We start from the raw sequence: 20870 nt of genomic DNA, 5'->3' as shown, positions 1-20870 counted from the left end.
TTATGCTTACCTGATAAATTTATTTCTCTTGTAGTGTAGTCAGTCCACGGCCCGCCCTGTCTTTTAAGGCAGATCTAAATTTTAAATTATAACTCCAGTCACCACTGCACCCTATGGTTTCTCCTTTCTTGTCTTGTTTCGGTCGAATGACTGGATATGACATGTGAGGGGAGGAGCTATATAGCAGCTCTGCTTGGGTGATCCTCTTGCAACTTCCTGTTGGGGAAGAGATATAATCCCATAAGTAATGGATGACCCGTGGACTGACTACACTACAAGAGAAATACATTTATCAGGTGAGCATAAATTATGTTTTTATTAATATAATAAACAATAAAATACTCGAGTTGTTACTTTAAAATCACACCCAGGAGCTGAAGACTGGTTATATAACCTAGTCAAAATAGGTTGGTGTGTAATTATATAGGTTTTATATTTAGCATGTAGTAAAATCTTGCTTTAATGTATCAGAGTCCAGTATCCCTTTAATATCACTTTTTAAGAGAGCATGACTTTTCATAGTTATGTTTTCATATAGGTGGCAAGAGTCCATGAGCTAGTGACGTATACATTCCTACCAGGAGGTGGCAAAGTTCCCCAAACCTCAAATGCCTATAAATACACCTCCCACCTCACTCATACCTCAGTTTTACAAACTTTGCCTCCTTAGGAGATGGTGAATGATGATGTGCTTGATTTTCTTCTGTGAATGGCGCTTCTAAGCATATTGAAGCCCAGTTACTCTCTAAGTACAGTGTTTGTCTGAGGGATGTGAAGGGAGTATTGCCTGATGATACAATGTTTTCGTCTATGGGAAATCTATTCATAAGACTTGCTGTAAATTCGGTCGCAGGGATTCATCTGCCGCCTCCCTTTACAGAGCGACATTATACTCCTCTACCATTACCTCTGCTGATATGTTTCAGTACTGGTTTGGCTGTCTGCTATATGTGGATGGGTGTCTTCTGGTAAGTATATATCATTTTTAAGACACTCGGCTATAGAAGGCACTTTATATTATAACATTCTTAATGTATATTGCATATATTAGCCATGAGTCAGGTCTGTTAATATTTCCCTTTGCAGTCACAGTTTCAGAATGGAAATTGTCTATGGGAGAATTTAAATATTTCCTTCCTAAGATAGGGAGAGTGCACGGCTTCATTCCTTACTGTTGGGAAATACAAGACCTGGACACCAGGAGGAGGCAAAGACACCCCAGCCAAAGGCTTAAATATCCCTCCCACTTCTACATTAACCCAGTCATTCTTTCCCTTTCGTCACATTAGGAAGTGGCAGAGAAGTGTCCGAAGATTCGGAGAGTCCTGAAAAGGGGTATCTGCCCTTCGAGCTAGGACTGGAGTTTTAAGTAGTCATGTCAACCTCTCAGTGAGAATATTGATGAGTTAGTCTGGAGATGCAGGGAAAGTTTTTCTGCGAAACAATCCAGACTACTGCTAACAGCTCCTAAGCAATCAGTGTTGACGAATTTCACTGCCTGCTTTCTCTCACTCAAGTCCATGTCAGGAGCGCTGCTATAAGACTGTCACACTTGAGGCTGTGTTCTGTTCCACAGCATGGATCCTGGAGATAAGGATTGTTTCAATTTTTACACATAAAACGCTATAACAGGGTCAGTGTGGCTCCTTTATACCTTGATAGGATCCAGGGTTTATATCCTCTGAAGGGAGTTTATTGAACAGTTGGGGTTAATTAATCAGTCTATTAATTATTTACACGCTGCTTTGTGTGATATATATATTTTTTCCCCTGGGCTGATAGACTGTGTTTTTGGCTGGAACAAACGGGTTTCACTTTTAAGTTTCACTTGCTGTACTTGTAATAACAGGTATATGTTCATTTCCTCCATTCCGACTGAGACTTGAACCTGAGGAGAGCGTTTCCTCTGTTAACTGTCTGGGTCTAGGAGGTGGTGAGTGCCCCAGCCATTGGGAGTATAAAGGTGCAGTTTTCTATAATAAAAAAACATTTTTATTTGTGGTGTTCTGTGGGTATAATCCGAGCTATTGAGGACTCTGACATATTAGAAGGTACTCCTTCTGTACTAAATCATACCTGTTTATATTTGTGAGGAGGCCGTGATTTTTCCACCCACTCAATTATGTTCCACATGCCTTAACACCGTTATAAAGTCCTAAGAAGGGAGACAAGCCTGCTAAGGCTCTTAGTCCCTCTGAGCCGTCTAATCCCGTGAGATTACTACCCTTGCTACATTATCCACTCCACATGCAGTTCAAGTCCATGTCAGGAGCGCTGCTATAAGACTGTCACACCTGAGAGGTGTATTAAGTTGGTCCCGGACTCTCAACTGGATTTGTGGGGCTCCATTCATAGTATGGTGCTATTTCTACGCTTGCTAAACGTACTACTAAACCTCTTGAGGATAGTTATTCGTTCAGAGAGCCGATGGATAAGAAAATGGAAACCTTTCTGAGAAAAACATTTTCAACATACAGGATTTTTGTTTCAACCGGCGACTGCAGTTGACGGAGTGGCTACCTACTGGTGCGACTTTGTCAGAACTTATTGAGGTGGCACCTCCCCTTGAAGATATTCAAGACAGAATTAAAGCTCTGAGAATTGCTAATTCTTTTATCTGTGATGTGAACATGCAAATTATTTGCCTAAAAGGCCTCTTGGTCTGAGGCTATGACTTCTAAGTCCAGACTCCTTTCTCTTCCTTTCAAGGGAAAGATTTTATTTGTTCCAGGCCTGGACTCCATTATTTCTATGGTTACCGGAGGCAAGGGTGCCTTCCTACCGCAAGATAAGAACAAGTCTAAGGGACAACAATCCTTTAAAAAAAAAAAATTCATTCTGACAAATCCCCAAAGACAGCAATCCCCCAATCCTGAGCATGCCTGCCGAAAACAAATCGGCAAGGAGGCGGCGGCCCTGATACGGGATCGGATTGTGTAGGTGGCAGACTGTTTCTTTTTTTCAGTCGACTGGTTCAAGGATGTACAGGATCTGTGGGTCCTGGAGGTGGTATCTCAGGGATTCAAGATAGGCCTTTAATCTGTCTACCAGACCAGAAAAGAGGGATGCCTTTCTAGGGTGCATTCGGGATCTATCCTCCTTAGGAGTTGTTGTCCTGGTGCCTATCCAAGAAAGAGGTTTGGGGTTTTATTCAAACCTTTTTGTGGTCCCAAAGGAGGAGGGAACTTTCCGCCCAATTCTGGACCTAAAGTGCTTAAACAAATTTCTCAGTGTCCCTTCCTTTAAGTAGGAGACAATGAGGTCCATCCTTCATTTAATTCAGGAAGGCCAGTTTATGACCACTATAGATCATAGATCTAAAGGATGCTTACCTTCATGTTCCAATCCACAGGGAACACTTTCAGTTCCTGAGGTTTGCATTCCTAGACCAGCACTTCCAGTTCATTGCCCTTCCGTTTGGCCTAGCTACTGCTCCAAGAATCTTTACAAAGGTTCTAGGGGCTCTTCTAGCCGTTGCCAGAACTCAGGGTATTTCAGTAGCCCCCTACTTGGACGATATTCTGGTGCAAGCACCATCCTTTCATCTTGCAGAAGAATTCTGAGTCCCTTAGTCTTCTTCGATCACATGGATGGAAGATAAAGTTGAAAAAGCGTTTTTATCCCAAGTACCAGGGTGGAATTCCTGGGTATCCATGAGGATATTTCTAACAGACCAGAAACGTTGCAAGCTAACTTCGGCATGTCTTGCCCTCCGGACCTCCTTCAGTCCCTCTGTGGCTCAGTGTATGGAGATGTTTGGTCTCATGGTGTCCTGCATCATTTCTTTTGCCATGTTCCGTCTCAGACTTTTACAACTGTGTATGCTGAGGCAGTGGAACGGTTATCATTTAGATCTGTCTCAAGATTTCGTCCCTGTTGGTTTTATTGCATTAGAGACTGGCTGAGCTTCCAGACGTGCAGTCCTTTGTTAAGGCTCTGATTAGGATCAGATCTGTGTTTAGATCTGGTTCTTCTGGTTTTGCAACAGGTTCCGTTTGAGCCTCTGCATTCCGTTGACGTTTAATTGTTATCTTGGAAGGTTCTCTTTTTATTGGCTATTGCCTCTGCGCGCAGAGTTTGATATCTCTGCTTAGCAATGTGAGCCCCCTTATCTGATTTTTTTCATGCAGATAAGGCAGTTTTACATACAAAATTTAGGTTTTCTTCCTAAGGTTGTGTCAGATCGCAACATCAATCAGGAGATTGTGGTTCCTTCCTTGTGTCCTAATCATCCTCCATTGAAGGAACGCTTACTTCACAATTTGGATGTTGTTCGCGCCTTGAAGGTCTATCTTCAGGCTACTAAGAGGTTTAGACAATCTTCCTCTTTGTTGCCTATTCAGGAAAGCGTAAGGGGCAGAAGACTACTTCGACTTCCCTATCTTTTTGGTTAAGGAGTGTCATCCGCTTAGCTTACGAGACAGCGGGACATTGTCGTCCTCGGAGGATAATGACTCATTCCACTAGAGCAGTGGCTTCCTCTAGGGCCTTTAAGAATGAGGCCTCTATGGATCAGATTTGTAAGGCGGCTACCTGGTCCTCCTTACATACTTTTTTTTCAAAATTTTACAAGTTTGATGTTTTTGCTTTAGCTAAAGCAACTTTCGGGAGAAAAGTTTTGCAGGCTGTGGTGCCCTCAGAATAGGGTCCACCTCTTCTGCCAGTAGTGGCTTACATCAATTAACAAGGCAGTACTCAAAGCTTCTATTGAACAGATTTGCAAAGCAGCTACTTGGTCATTTTTTCATACATTTACAAATTGATACCATTTTTACATGTTTTCCTCTTCTAAGGCTGCTTTTGGTGCGTAGATTATGCAGGCCGCAATGCCTGTTTTAGTACCTCTACCTGCCTTAACTTTTTCCTGCCCTATTTCATGGTGGTCACGTGGACTTCACAGCTTGGGTATAGGATACCACATGTGATCGCTTGTAGACTCTCACCATCTTATGGGGGAAAAAAACCTCAATTTTAACTTATCTAGAGAGAGAGCATGCAATTTTAAACTTATCTAATTTAATTTTTTTTCTCTTGTTGTTTTGTTGAAAAGCGTACTTGGGTAGGCTCGGGGGCTAGCTGCTGATTAGTGGCTGCACATATATGCCCTCTTATATTTGGTTTACCCAATGTTTTTAGCTAGCTCCCAGTATCCTAATTATTTCTTCTTTTATATTAACCCCTTTAGCCTCTTGGACCTATATACATCAAAGAAGTATTTTGCTCTAAAAACTTATAAATGCCCATGTTGTTTGTTCCTGCATTTCTCTGCTTTCAAAAGCAACATATACTAGGAAGTTATCAGCCAAAAGGCCATCCAGACAACTGACTCTCATCTGCTTTAAACTTGCAAGTTTGCAAGAGTAAGATAGGTTTGTTTTTTGCTTCTTAGTGAAGCTTAAAGGGCCACTAAAGTCAGAATTAAAGTCTCATGAACCAGAGCAAAAAAAATAAAAACAAAATTTCATTTTTATATGCACGCTTATTGAGGCTCCAGCTGCACAGTATATACATATATGCATTTTGTAATTGACTGATGGCTGTCACATGATATTGGAGAGGGAAATTAGATTAAAGGGAGAGTCTACACCAGAATTTTTATTGTTTAAAAAGATAGATAATCCCTTTATTACCCATTCCCCAGTTTTGCATAACTAACACGTTTATATTAATATACCTTTTGCCTCTGTGATTACCTTGTATCTAAGCCTCTGCAGACTGCCGCCTTATCTCTGTGCTTTTGACAGGCATGCAGTTTAGCCAACCAGTGCAGACTCCTAAATAACTCCACGGGAGTGAGCACAATGTTATCTATACGACACACATAAACTAGTACTGTCTAACTGAAAAACTTTCAAAATGCTCTGAGCTAGGAGGCGGTTTTCAACGGTTTAGAAATCAGTTTGAGGCTACCTAGGTTTAGCTTTTCGAAAATACCACCAAGGGAACAAAGCAAATTTGATGATAAAAAGTAAATTGAAAAGTTGTTTAAAATGTCATGCCCTATCTGAATCATGAAAGTTTAATTTTGACTACACTGTCCCTTTAACTTTGAAAGCTGTTAGAAAATATTCTACTACTCCTTTCAAATTGCATAGTTTTTATTTAGTATTTGTCAGTTAATAAATTCTACTCTATTCAGTGGTACTTTAATTCCAGGGCAAACACAACATTCATATAACGAAAGGAACAAATAGTGAGCAAAAGCAGACAAGGGATGAGTTTACACTTCTGCCTTTTCATTGGCTAATCTTTGTAATATTGCTGTACCTGTTTGCTCCTTGTGTATGTGCATTATATATAGTTTAACATGTTTGTTCTTTTTACAGATCTACAGAGATAAAATAAAAATAAAAAGCTTAGTGGTCGCTTCAAGCATCTTGGACAATCCAGTTGTAAATGCACGATATGAGTTATTTTTGAAGGTAAGGAGATACCCGCGTTTTGTTTTCCTAATGGATTTAATTGTTGATCCTGCGAAATTATTCAAAATTACATATTTGAATAGAAACATATTGGCAAAAATGCTTCTAGTAAAAGTTATCGCTGTTTTAGTGTTAAAACGTTACTGTGCATTCTCAGTGTTCACCAGCATTTTACATACTGCAGCTGCTCAAAAAGACAGTGGGGGCTTGTATCATGTCGGCAATTAACAAATTGAGTAATTTCCTTATGGTACACCCACCATGGCAAGGAAATACTTAAATACACTTTTTTGAAACGGCTATAACTTTAATAAGAAGCCTTTTTTCTAATACACTTATAAGAAAACGATGCTTCTACGCAAAATGGAAATGCATCCATGTGGATCCTAATTTTGGCTGGAATGTCCCTTTTTTTTTTTTTTTTTTTTTTTTATATACATTTTAAATTTTATAGCATATCAGAAGTAACATCTTAGGAGCTTTTTGAGAGCATACTGAGGTAGCATCAGGAGCATGCATGTGTCTTGAGTAATATGACATCAGCATATGCAATATAGTTTGTCACAATGTGATCCATATGGTGCGTAACAGATATTCATGCTCCTGATCCTAGCTTGGTATGCTCTCATGGAAAGAGCTGAATTTAAAAAAAAATCAAGCGGTTGTGGGATCACCCTCTCCAGCTCTGTTCGACAAAAATAACATTCTCTATGGCTTTAATTAGATACAGTTCACAACCACACCTTCTACATTAAGCACTGAATTATGTGTCAAAATTAGGCATAACCGATTGATAAGACAAACAAAGTTTTAACAGTTTAGAAATGTTTTTCTTCATTGTATATGTTTTTTTAGTTATTGTTCCCTTTTCCCTTTTTTCTTATTTTCTCTTTGGTTCAATATTTTATTTTTTAAGTATTACTAACTACCTATGTGGTCATGAGTGCTAAGAGACGATTAGAAATCCGACCACAGAAGACAACAACTCCAAGTATATTGGTTTCCAATGATTTGTGATTACCTGGACTCAATAGCTGAGTGCTCCAGAGTACTGACTGTTTTTGTGATGTACCGAATATGCAAGTGAAATAGTACTGATGGATATTGTAACTATAATCGCTTTTGTCTTTATCCTCCTGTTGTTGTATATTTCAGGTTGTAAAATGCTTATAATAATAATAATAAAAATTATTTCAACTAAAAAAAAATCAAACCTAGAGAAGAGTAAATTTTAGGTAAATTGTAACCCTTTAACTTCTGAGCCATTTGCACTTCAGTGCTGAGCTGTTTTGGAGTTTTTAGATGCTGCTCACATTTTAAGCCCTACTGTAGGTCATTTTTCAGTGCGAAATCCACACATTACATATATTTATTTTTAGCAGAAGCAGCATATTCATATTATGTGTTTTGTTTGTGTTAAGTATATATATCCTGACGTGAGAACTCTACAACAAGATGTGTTAGGGGGCAAAATGGTAAATTTGAATAAGCAAGTTATAAACAGGGGTGAGATTGTAAAGTGATTTGTTTGTTTTTTTTCTTCTAAACTCTATAGTCAAAAGAAGGGGTCATCCTCTTACAAATAGAGGACTTTATGTAAAGTTATCTAACTTTGATCTGCACATAGGGGCTCCCATGAGCCTCTACTCAAATAGATGAACATTTATTTGTGTCAGGTGATTAACTGGCTATTAAAACTTTAAAATAAAGCCCCTTTATAGAAGAGAGGCTTACAGACTTTAAAACTAGGGATCTTTTGGATCTCTAGGCCTTGATGGCCTGCTGTAAGTGTATTTATAAGTAACACGTTTTTAAAGGTTTTTTCTTCTGTTAAGTGTGATCAGTCCACGGGTCATCATTACTTCTGGGATATTACTCCTCCCCAACAGGAAGTGCAAGAGGATTCACCCAGCAGAGCTGCATATAGCTCCTCCCCTCTACGTCACTCCCAGTCATTCTCTTGCACCCAACGACTAGATAGGATGTGTGAGAGGACTATGGTGATTATACTTAGTTTTATATCTTCAATCAAAAGTTTGTTATTTTAAAATAGCACCGGAGTGTGTTATTACCTCTCTGGCAGAGTTTGAAGAAGAATCTACCAGAGTTTTGCTATGATTTTAGCCGGAGTAGTTAAGATCATATTGCTGTTCTCGGCCATCTGAGGAGTGAGGTAAACTTCAGATCAGGGGACAGCGGGCAGATGAATCTGCATAGAGGTATGTAGCAGTTTTTATTTTCTGACAATGGAATTGATGAGAAAATCCTGCCATACCGATATAATGTCATGTATGTATACTTTACACTTCAGTATTCTGGGGAATGGTACTTCACTAGAATTACACTGTAAGAAATACATAAAGCTGTTTAATAACTAGAAATTATGTTTAACGTTTTTGCTGGAATGTAAAATCGTTTTCATTTGCTGAGGTACTGTGTGAATAAATGTTTGGGCACTATTTTTCCACTTGGCAGTTGCTTAATCTGTTTTTCTGACAGTTTCTGTTCTCCCTCACTGCTGTGTGTGAGGGGGAGGGGCCGTTTTTTGGCGCTTTTTCTATGCATCAAATATTTCAGTCAGCAACTCATTGTATTCCCTGCATGATCCGGTTCATACAGAGCTCAGGGGTCTTCAAAACTTATTTTGAGGGAGGTAATTTCTCTCAGCAGAGCTGTGAGAATTATAGTTTGACTGAGATAAAAAACGTTTATTCTGTAATTTGTTTCCTGCTTTCAGAATTTGTTATCTTTGCTAATGGGATTAAACCTTTGCTAAAGTTGTGTTGTTTACAAGGATTGAGGCTATAACTGTTTCAATTTATTAATTTTCAACTGTCATAGATCTTCTGTGCTTCTTAAAGGCACAGTACATTTTAATATTATTCTAATTGAATTGTATTTCCAAGTTGCAAGTTTATTTGCTAGTGTGTTAAACATGTCTGATTCAGAGGATGATACCTGTGTCATTTGTTGCAATGCCAAAGTGGAGCCCAATAGAAATTTATGTACTAACTGTATTGATGCTACTTTAAATAAAAGTCAATCTGTACAAATTGAACAAATTTCACCAAACAACGAGGGGAGAGTTATGCCGACTAACTCGCCTCACGTGTCAGTACCTACATCTCCCGCTCAGAGGGAGGTGCGTGATATTGTAGCGCCGAGTACATCTGGGCGGCCATTACAAATCACATTACAGGATATGGCTACTGTTATGACTGAGGTTTTGGCTAAATTACCAGAACTAAGAGGTAAGCGTGATCACTCTGGGGTGAGAACAGAGTGCGCTGATAATATTAGGGCCATGTCAGACACTGCGTCACAGGTGGCAGAACATGAGGACGGAGAACTTCATTCTGTGGGTGACGGTTCTGATCCAAACAGACTGGATTCAGATATTTCAAATTTTAAATTTAAACTGGAAAACCTCTGTGTATTACTAGGGGAGGTGTTAGCGGCTCTGAATGATTGTAACACAGTTGCAATACCAGAGAAAATGTGTAGGTTGGATAAATATTTTGCGGTACCGACGAGTACTGAGGTTTTTCCTATACCTAAGAGACTTACTGAAATTGTTACTAAGGAGTGGGATAGACCCGGTGTGCCGTTCTCACCCCCTCCGATATTTAGAAAAATGTTTCCAATAGACGCCACCACAAGGGACTTATGGCAAACGGTCCCTAAGGTGGAGGGAGCAGTTTCTACCTTAGCTAAGCGTACCACTATCCCGGTGGAGGATAGCTGTGCTTTTTCAGATCCAATGGATAAAAAGTTAGAGGGTTACCTTAAGAAAATGTTTGTTCAACAAGGTTTTATATTGCAACCCCTTGCATGCATTGCGCCGATCACGGCTGCAGCGGCATTCTGGATTGAGTCTCTGGAAGAGAACATTGGTTCAGCTACTCTGGACGACATTACGGACAGGCTTAGAGTCCTTAAACTAGCTAATTCATTCATTTGAGGCCGTAGTACATCTTACTAAACTTACGGCGAAGAATTCAGGATTCGCCATTCAGGCACGCAGGGCGCTGTGGCTAAAATCCTGGTCAGCTGATGTTACTTCTAAGTCTAAATTGCTTAATATACCTTTCAAAGGGCAGACCTTATTCGGGCCCGGGTTGAAAGAGATTATCGCTGACATTACAGGAGGTAAAGGCCATGCCCTGCCTCAGGACAAAGCCAAAGCCAAGACTAGACAGTCTAATTTTCGTTCCTTTCGTAATTTCAAAGCAGGAGCAGCATCAACTTCCTCTGCACCAAAACAGGAAGGAGCTGTTGCTCGCTACAGACAAGGCTGGAAACCTAACCAGTCCTGGAACAAGGGCAAGCAGACTAGGAAACCTGCTGCTGCCCCTAAAACAGCATGAATTGAGGGCCCCCGATCCGGGATCGGATCTAGTGGGGGGCAGACTTTCTCTCTTCGCCCAGGCTTGGGCAAGAGATGTTCAGGATCCCTGGGCGCTAGAGATAATATCTCAGGGATACCTTCTGGACTTCAAATACTCTCCTCCAAGAGAGAGATTTCATCTGTCAAGATTGTCAACAATCCAGACAAAGAAAGAGGCGTTTCTACGCTGCGTACAAGAGCTCTTGTTAATGGGAGTAATCCATCCAGTTCCACGATCGGAACAGGGACAGGGGTTTTACTCAAATCTGTTTGTGGTTCCCAAAAAAGAGGGAACTTTCAGACCAATCCTGGACTTAAAGATCCTAAACAAATTCCTAAGAGTTCCATCGTTCAAGATGGAGACTATTCGGACAATTTTACCTATGATCCAAGAGGGTCAATACATGACCACTGTAGATTTAAAAGATGCTTACCTTCACATACCGATTCACAAAGATCATTATCGGTACCTAAGGTTTGCCTTCCTAGACAGGCATTACCAGTTTGTGGCTCTTCCATTCGGATTGGCTACAGCTCCAAGAATCTTCACAAAGGTTCTGGGTGCTCTTCTGGCGGTACTAAGACCGCGGGGAATCTCGGTAGCTCCATACCTAGACGACATTCTGATCCAAGCTTTCAAACTTCAAGAGACCAGAAATTCTCTTCTATGGTGGCTTTCTCGGCCACATCTGTCCAGGGGGATGCCATTCAGCAGACCAGACTGGACAATTGTAACAACAGACGCCAGCCTTCTAGGTTGGGGTGCCGTCTGGAATTCTCTGAAGGCTCAGGGACAATGGAGTCAGGAGGAGAGTCTCCTGCCAATAAACATTCTGGAATTGAGAGCAGTTCTCAATGCCCTCCTGGCTTGGCCCCAGTTGACAACTCGGGGGTTCATCAGGTTTCAGTCGGACAACATCACGACTGTAGCTTACATCAACCATCAGGGAGGGACAAGAAGCTCCCTAGCTATGATGGAAGTATCAAAGATAATTTGCTGGGCAGAGTCTCACTCTTGCCACCTGTCAGCAATCTACATCCCGGGAGTGGAGAACTGGGAGGCGGATTTCTTAAGTCGTCAGACTTTTCATCCGGGGGAGTGGGAACTTCATCCGGAGGTCTTTGCCCAAATACTTCGACGTTGGGGCAAACCAGAGATAGATCTCATGGCGTCTCGACAGAACGCCAAGCTTCCTCGTTACGGGTCCAGATCCAGGGATCCAGGAGCAGTCCTGATAGATGCTCTGACAGCACCTTGGGACTTCAGGATGGCTTACGTGTTTCCACCCTTCCCGTTGCTTCCTCGATTGATTGCCAGAATCAAACAAGAGAGAGCATCAGTGATTCTAATAGCACCTGCGTGGCCACGCAGGACTTGGTATGCAGACCTGGTGGACATGTCATCCTGTCCACCTTGGTCTCTACCTCTGAAACAGGACCTTCTGATACAGGGTCCCTTCAAACATCAAAATCTAACTTCTCTGAAGCTGACTGCTTGGAAATTGAACGCTTGATTTTATCAAGACGTGGGTTTTCTGAGTCAGTTATTGATTCCTTAATACAGGCTAGGAAACCTGTTACCAGAAAGATTTACCATAAGATATGGCGTAAATACCTATATTGGTGTGAATCCAAAGGTTACTCTTGGAGTAAGGTTAGGATTCCTAGGATATTGTCTTTTCTACAAGAAGGTTTAGAAAAGGGTTTATCTGCTAGTTCATTAAAGGGACAGATCTCAGCTCTGTCCATTCTGTTACACAAACGTCTGTCAGAAGTTCCTGACGTCCAGGCTTTTTGTCAGGCTTTGGCCAGAATTAAGCCTGTGTTTAAAACTGTTGCTCCACCATGGAGTTTAAACCTTGTTCTTAATGTTTTACAGGGCGTTCCGTTTGAACCCCTTCATTCCATTGATATAAAGTTGTTATCTTGGAAAGTTCTATTTTTAATGGCTATTTCCTCGGCTCGAAGAGTCTCTGAATTATCAGCCTTACATTGTGATTCTCCTTATTTGATTTTTCATTCGGATAAGGTAGTCCTGCGTACTAAACCTGGGTTCTTACCTAAGGTAGTTACTAACAGGAATATCAATCAAGAGATTGTTGTTCCTTCTTTATGCCCAAATCCTTCTTCAAAGAAGGAACGTCTACTGCACAACCTGGATGTAGTCCGTGCTCTAAAATTTTACTTACAGGCAACTAAGGAATTTCGACAAACGTCTTCTCTGTTTGTCATTTACTCTGGGCAGAGGAGAGGTCAAAAAGCTTCCGCTACCTCTCTTTCTTTTTGGCTTCGTAGCATAATTCGTTTAGCTTATGAGACTGCTGGACAGCAGCTCCCTGAAAGAATTACAGCTCATTCTACTAGAGCTGTGGCTTCCACTTGGGCCTTCAAGAATGAGGCCTCTGTTGAACAGATTTGCAAGGCTGCAACTTGGTCTTCGCTTCATACTTTTTCCAAATTTTACAAATTTGACACTTTTGCTTCATCGGAGGCTATTTTTGGGAGAAAGGTTCTTCAGGCAGTGGTTCCTTCTGTATAAAGAGCCTGCCTATCCCTCCCGTCATCCGTGTACTTTTGCTTTGGTATTGGTATCCCAGAAGTAATGATGACCCGTGGACTGATCACACTTAACAGAAGAAAACATAATTTATGCTTACCTGATAAATTCCTTTCTTCTGTAGTGTGATCAGTCCACGGCCCGCCCTGTTTTTAAGGCAGGTAAATATTTTTTAATTTATACTCCAGTCACCACTTCACCCTTGGCTTTTCCTTTCTCGTTGGTCCTTGGTCGAATGACTGGGAGTGACGTAGAGGGGAGGAGCTATATGCAGCTCTGCTGGGTGAATCCTCTTGCACTTCCTGTTGGGGAGGAGTAATATCCCAGAAGTAATGATGACCCGTGGACTGATCACACTACAGAAGAAAGGAATTTATCAGGTAAGCATAAATTATGTTTTTTTTTTTAATTAGCTTATACTTTAACCCCCGCGACACATGGTTTGAAATAGCAGACTATTACCTTTCCAAAGTTGGGTCTTTGGGGTTTCTAGGGATAGGATAGAGGAGTTTAAATACTTAACCATTCATTGTACTACTGCAATGCTCTTTATTATGGTCTCCAGAAAAACTACGGCATCGCCTTCAGTTGGTACAAAACGCTGCAGCAAGGCTTCTAACTGGCCAGCCAAAATCTTGCCATGTAACACCCATCCTCCAATCTCTGCTCTGGCTGGCAATAAATGGTGTATACTATTCCAGATAGGCCTGCTATCCTACAAATCTGCATGATCAGGGACCAAGCTATGTAAGAGAATTACTTGTGCCCTATGTCTCAACTCGCTCTCTTCGATGAGCATGTGCCGGAAGCTAAAAGTGCCAAGAAGTCACACAAAAAATGCAAGCTTTGAGCCCTGCTGCCCCATCTCTATGGAACACACTCTCCCACGCACAGTGAAAGAAGCCACTTTTCTAGACTTTTTCAAACAAAGACTAAAGACCTACCTGTTTACACAAGCCTTTCAGGAGTCAATTATGTAAATATTCCTTGTGTAAAACATTTTGAGTCAAACCTGGAGAAAAGTGCCATAATAATAATAGTAATAATATCCCTTAAAGGGTCATTATAGTCATACATTAACATGCTCTAATTTGTTTGAGTGTTATTTTTTTTCTTTTTTTTTTCTTTATTGAAGCTTTATCTTTATTGAAAGATAATACAATTCACAAATGAAAATGTCATCATGTCACAGTGTCCAATATCACAGAATGAGATTTACAAGTATTGCAGGAGTCTGTTATGTAAGACATTCAACATAACATCAATGTGTGATCATGATAAGATTAGGTTAAGTGAAGACATCAATCAACATTATTAATTTGGATTATGACGTGCATCAGAAACTACGATGCTCGTCTTAGTAAGAAGATACGAAGAGAGGGGAGGAAAAGGAGAAGGTAGAGAGAAGGATAAGAGAGAGGGATAGATGTGGTTGGGGAAAGGAGAGGGGTTTCATCATGGGGCGAGTAGGGAGGGAAAAAAAAAAATTATATATAAGGGGGGGGGGGTCATAAATGAGTGTTATTTTATCAGTAACGCTGCAACTGCCCATAGAGCTCTACTGGTTCTGAGCAGAAATTGCCACTGATCCAATCAGACGCACTAGTTGCACAGCTGAGTCGTGCAGCTAGCACTGTTAATTGAATCAGCATCAGTTTCGGTTTGGGATTAGTGTGTGTTATCCTTTGTGGGTTGCAGTTAAAGGGTTTTACATCAATGTCCCCTAAATACTGTTATGTGCTAGGGACAGAATTATATTCTAGTGCAAAAATTACATGATCTAATTTGTTAAAGCATGTCATTTCTGCGCTAAGCGCCCTGCAAAGGGGTTAACTCCTGGGTAACATTTTGATTAGGAGTCACAAAAGGGGTTAAACACATAATAAATTATTTCTAGAAAAGCTGAAACCTAGCCCAACACATCTAGTAAACCAATTATAAGAAGTTTGTGTAACCACCAATCGGCAGCTAGCTCCCAGTAATGCATTGCTGCTCCTGAGCATTTGTTGAAAATAGGTAGGCTCAGGAGTTGCAATGTTCTGCTGGTGATTGGTTGACATTAGTTCACCAGGTGTGTTCAGGTAGTTCCCAGTAGTGCATTTCTTCCTTTGCAAGGGTTAAACAGTTATTTACAAGCAACAGTGCATTTTTTGTTTTGCTTTTTTGTCCCTTTTTAAAGAAAATAAAATGTGCATGGATTTTGTACTACAACCTTATATATTTCTAATGTTTCACTATCTCAAGAAAAGTCTACTAGTTCTTTGTTCTTTTTTCAGCCATACTGTCATTACAGCTTCTAACTTGTCTAATTCTGGTTGTTTTCTCATTGGAGGTATAACATCTGTAAAATCTCAACTACACCAGTTCCTACGAACTGTCAAAAATAATCTAATTTAGTAATCGTAAATGTCTTTTAAAGGGACATTCCATTCAAAATTAAAAAGCAAATAGATTAATTACAACTTTGGATAGAAACATATTTGCAATATACATCTATTGGCAAAAAATGCTGCTATTAGAAGTTATCACTGTTTCAGAGTTATAATTTTTCTCTGCATGTGAAGCATAGCTATATATTCCCAGAGCACCAGCATTTTAAATATTACAGCTCCTTACAGAGTCAGTGGGGCTTGTATCATGTCATCAATGCTGCAAAATGAGTCTTTACCAAATGATACAAGCTCCTTAGGCTCTATGTGCAAGTGATCTATTAAATTACACTCTTGAAACCTCTATAGCTTTTACTAGAAGCATGTTTTCTAATACAAGTACATTGCAAAAATGCTTTTTTTTTTTTCAAAACTGAAATACATCTGTTTGCACTTCAATTTCGGCTGTAATGTTCCTTTAAAATTGTTTGCATACTGTATATGTTGCTCTTTTGACAATGGATTAATCCATTATCTTATCTAAATTGATAACCTTTAAATGGTTTCCATTTCTAGGGTGAATATCCATTTAGCACACAAGAAGCTGAATCAGAAGCTGAATTAGATGCTGTAGACGAAATAGATGTTGCAGAATCAGATCCTGAAGCGGAAGATGATGCTGAAGCAGAACTGGGTGCTGAAGCGGGAGAGGATGCTGAAGCTGGAGAGGATGCTGAAGGGGGAGAAGATGCTGAAGTGGAGACAGATCATGAAGAAGAGCCGGATGGTGATATAGAACTAGGTTCTGAAGCAGAGCTTGATGATGATGATGATAATGCGGAGCAGAATGATGAAGCAGATCTTGATGCTGAAGGGGAACAAGATGATAAAATGGTGGAGGCAGTTGAAAATGATGACAAGGGTTTAAATTCTGACCCAGGAACCACCACTGATGATTAATAAAGCTTTATTTGGCAAATTGTGGAATAGTTTAAAAAATGTAAATTTTTAATTCTTGCCAGGTTCTTTTTTTTTTTTTTTTTTTAAAGATCTGTAACAAATATTGAATGTCTACAAAACCTGTTCAGCTTTGCATTTGGTACTAAAGTTGTTCGTTGTCTTTCTAAGTATGTAAAATAAAATTGTGGTCTCATTTTTGTTCTATTTTTTTTTCTCATGATCTTATCTGGATTGCTTTTCACACAGGGTTGCTTCCTAGAGTATTTGTCAGTTATGTTGGAGTTTGTTAGACTAAGGAGGACAATATCATCTGCTCAGAGTTATTCACATGGTTATTGGTTAAAGGAACCAGTGTGCTGTAAAAATTGTTTCTCCTTAATGTGTTCAATTAATTAGGGCAAGATTTACCATTTAATAAGTGGACAGGATTCACAAGTTGTAAACCTCTCTGCACTTGATCACAAAATGTGGTGCAAATATTTTCCCCATTTTATCATGGCATGACAGAACACTGGTGCAATGCTCCCACACACACACTCACGCAACCAATTGCGTGAAACTAGGGCTTGTCAATCATTCTGGGTGAATGATTTTGAGATGATTTCTTTCATACTGAGTCCAGGATCCATTACTCATGGGAAATACTCTTCCCTACCACTAGGAGGAATAAATTCCCAAACCCCAAGAGCTCTATAAAGCTCCCACCTCACATGTACCTCAGTCTTTGCTTTGCCTCCACTGGAGGTGGTCGCAAAATGAAGATGTGCATTGGATTCTTCAGAGAGAAGGGTTCTCGTTTTATGTTAAAGCATGGGTTCCCCTCAGAGTACTGTGCTTGTCATAGGGATGCATATGGGGTATGGTTTGTGGCTTCTTTATCACCTCATGGGAAATCTGTCACAGACGCTCTATAATTGGTCACAGGGTCTTTTGCCTCCTATGGATCTACAATAAATTCCTATTTTATAATCTCTGCTGATACTCGGCAAGTATCATTTTTTTAACATGTAGACACACTGTAGCCTTACTATGGGCCCTTATATTGTGTGTATGTAAATACATATATACACAAAAACTGTAAGACTATTTGTAATGGTTAAAGTGATGGTAAAGTTGCTGCTTATGCTATCATTATTTATGTTTAAGAGTAATGTGGGACAATAGTCGCTATGTTTTTGTTAAAAAAATCCACAATAAACATTTATAATCAATTGATTTCTAAAACATTGTCTACTGTTCATTGCTCCTCCCGCGTCTTACTTCCTGTTGTATATTGAGCTGTAGCTGAGAGCGGTCCAACCCTGCTTACTACGTCATTCTTTTGCTCGCTACAGATACATACCATTGGTGCATGCGTTAATCAGAAGTAAACGTCGCAATGTAAACAATATCGGCGATTCTTTGTTTACATTTGTGAATGAAACACGTATATATTTTGCTCCGATCCAGATCCCCTAGACTAAACTATGTTACTAACGTAACTTGGGATTCCCTAGTGTTACTACCACACATACATCAAATGGGTGCGCGCATGGGATGATTGACATCCAGCAATGACTTGCGCATGCGCTTTAGACGAATGGGGAGTGTCAGAAAAAGTCCAGGTTACCTAACGGCCTGGATTTCAATAGGCTATAAAGAAAACGTTATCCATAATAAAAATTTAAAAAAAAATGCAGCCGGGTGGACTACGGAACGATAGAAATCTGAAGATTGAAAGGTAATAAAAGTTAATTTTTTTTTAATTATTACAATTCAAGAATGAAACTCATACTAAATTAAAGGGAGTAAGCTTAGGGTAGTTGTGCAGACACGCAATTTTACCACCACTTTAATAATTAATATTTGTTACTATTGACCAAAGATCGCCACTGGATAACAGGAGTGACTATAATTGTTCAGTATTTGGCTATAAACCAATTCCTATTTATTGCACAAATAAGACACAAGTGAATTTGTATAGTTTAATAGCATAAATGAAATTCACAAATTGATCACAAAAACAATCTCCAATTAGCAAATCAGGTGTAACTATTTTACTGATATAGAGTACCAATAGCAGATTAGATATAACCATTGTCAAAAAATGTATGCTGTTATACAGGTAAATCAATTAAAGTGATGGTCAATTTTACACTATTACTCATTACAATTCCAATCCACATGTATTTTTAAGGTAAATCGCATATATAAACTGTACCTAATGTTATTTCTAAATATATAAATACTTATTTTATGTTCTTACTCTGTACTGTCATTGCTCCTCCCCATGAATAACTTCCTTGAATTTGCTTCCTCCCGGCGACAGGTCTACCCGCCCCTCCCCACGTCATTGCCCTGGCATTACAGATTTCATTAAGCTGTACACGCATGCGTTAGAAATCTGTATTCAATAGCTTGAAAATGTTCATGCGCAAAAATCGCGGTGAGACAGAGATTAGGATGCGATTACGGAGCTAGGGCATGCGCAGAAATGAATAAGGGTGTTTTTACTTAGAGATGATTCCCTGAGTGGCCTGTACTGTAATTGGATAATAAAAACACGTGACGGAAGTAAAAACAATGGCGGACGATCGACAGGAGGAGGATGGATATTAGGAAGGTATCAAAATAATATAAGAGCGCACAAAATAGAATTTAAATGGCGAAATGATGAATGAAAGTCACATTATTTTGGTAGTTACATTCTGATCGCAAGATGTAGTTAGTCATACTTGACCATCACTTTAAACTATACTAAGTTTACTGTTCTATAAAGTTATTTGCTAATACATTTATTGTATCACAGTTCTTTTTACAAAAATGCAATTGTAACTAATTTTTTATACATTTATCTGATAGACAAAAACATTTGCCTTATTAGCTCGATGCACAATTATAAATCTGTATGGTTTTCCTTTATTAATAATATATTCACATAATTACACCCATGGAAAGATTGATTTGTTTATTTTAACCGCAATATTGGGATTACACAATAATTTAATATGCCCACTAAGTACTGTTCTATGCAAACCAAATGAATATACGAACTAAGAAAAATAACCGTATTCTTTATTCAGTAGTTTGTATCCTTTCTGCAGGTAAGAATAAAAACTTACTTATACTACAAATGTTTAGACAAACAACCATTCATTTGGTCTGATGTCCCAGATACTGAAATGTAAGTTACTTTAGACAATATTAACAATGGAAAAGCAATAATACTTTACCAACCAGTAATGAGGACCTTGGAGAGGATAAAGCAGGCTCTGATAATTGGTCAAAATAAGATGAGTGATGACTATCCTGGTGTGATGGTACAGGAAGGATCTTGTAAATTGGGTGCCTCTCTCCTATCATCTAAGTAGCCTTTTTATATTAGACATTTCTCAATTTCCATAAGACCAGCTTAGTGTGTGTAAATAGAGTTGTTCCCTCTCTGATAGGCATCTACATCTATACATTTATCTATTTATTTAGATAATAATTTGCTTCACCCCTCCACTGGGTGTCATTAGGACCCTATCTATCATGATCTGGCCTTTTATTTCTTAAGACACAGTGAGTCCACGATCAGTAATTACTGTTGGGAATATCACTCCAGGCCAGCAGGAGGAGGCAAAGAGCACCACAGCAAAGCTGTTAAGTATCACTTCCCTTCCTACAAACCCCAGTCATTCTCTTTGCCTTAGGTGCAAGGAGGAGTTGAAATGTTTAGGTGTCTGTTAATGATTCTTCTAGCAAGATTTTTTTTTATTTTGGAAAACTGAGCAAGCTTGCTGTGACCTTCCCTTACATTCTGGGTTTAGCTGTACTCCACATAAGTCTCTTCAGTAGGGCTGTGGTTGCTTTAAAGCACAATCTCTCTTGGACTAAGGATATTTACTGCTTGGTAAGGGAATTGTGTGTCAATACACAGTTCAAACATTATAGTACACTCGTATCGAGCCTTGCAGTATTCCTGCAACCTTTGCATACACACAGCGCAACTGTAATAATGTGTTTTTTATTATTGTTATCCAGTACATAACATAAGTTGCTTACCCAGGTGTTATCCTTCTCTTAGTAAAGATACCTGAAACAAGACTTCTTCCGTGACTTGCTGTGTAAGTTTGTGTGATATCTTCGAGCTCCACCTCGTTGCAGAAGACGCACCACGGCCCCACACGGACTCCTCTCACTGGCGCTTTACT

General features: G+C 39.6%; 1 protein-coding gene across 1 annotated transcript in view; it reads left to right on the top strand.

Annotated features, from left to right (window-relative positions):
• LOC128641405 (DBIRD complex subunit ZNF326) overlaps nt 1-17919 on the top strand; it is a 62817-nt gene extending 44898 nt beyond the window's left edge. Inside the window, exons 9-10 of the mRNA XM_053694029.1 lie at nt 6327-6422; nt 16312-17919. Coding sequence (XP_053550004.1) covers nt 6327-6422; nt 16312-16695 — 480 coding nt within the window. The 3' untranslated portion in view covers nt 16696-17919. The remainder of the gene's footprint in view (nt 1-6326; nt 6423-16311) is intronic.
• Nucleotides 17920-20870: the final 2951 nt, after the last annotated feature.

Source organism: Bombina bombina, chromosome 10, assembly GCF_027579735.1.
Source record: "Bombina bombina isolate aBomBom1 chromosome 10, aBomBom1.pri, whole genome shotgun sequence".
NCBI lineage: Eukaryota > Metazoa > Chordata > Amphibia > Anura > Bombinatoridae > Bombina > Bombina bombina.
Note: the sequence above shows the minus strand (reverse complement) of the source record. Positions and strands in the feature narration are given on the sequence as shown.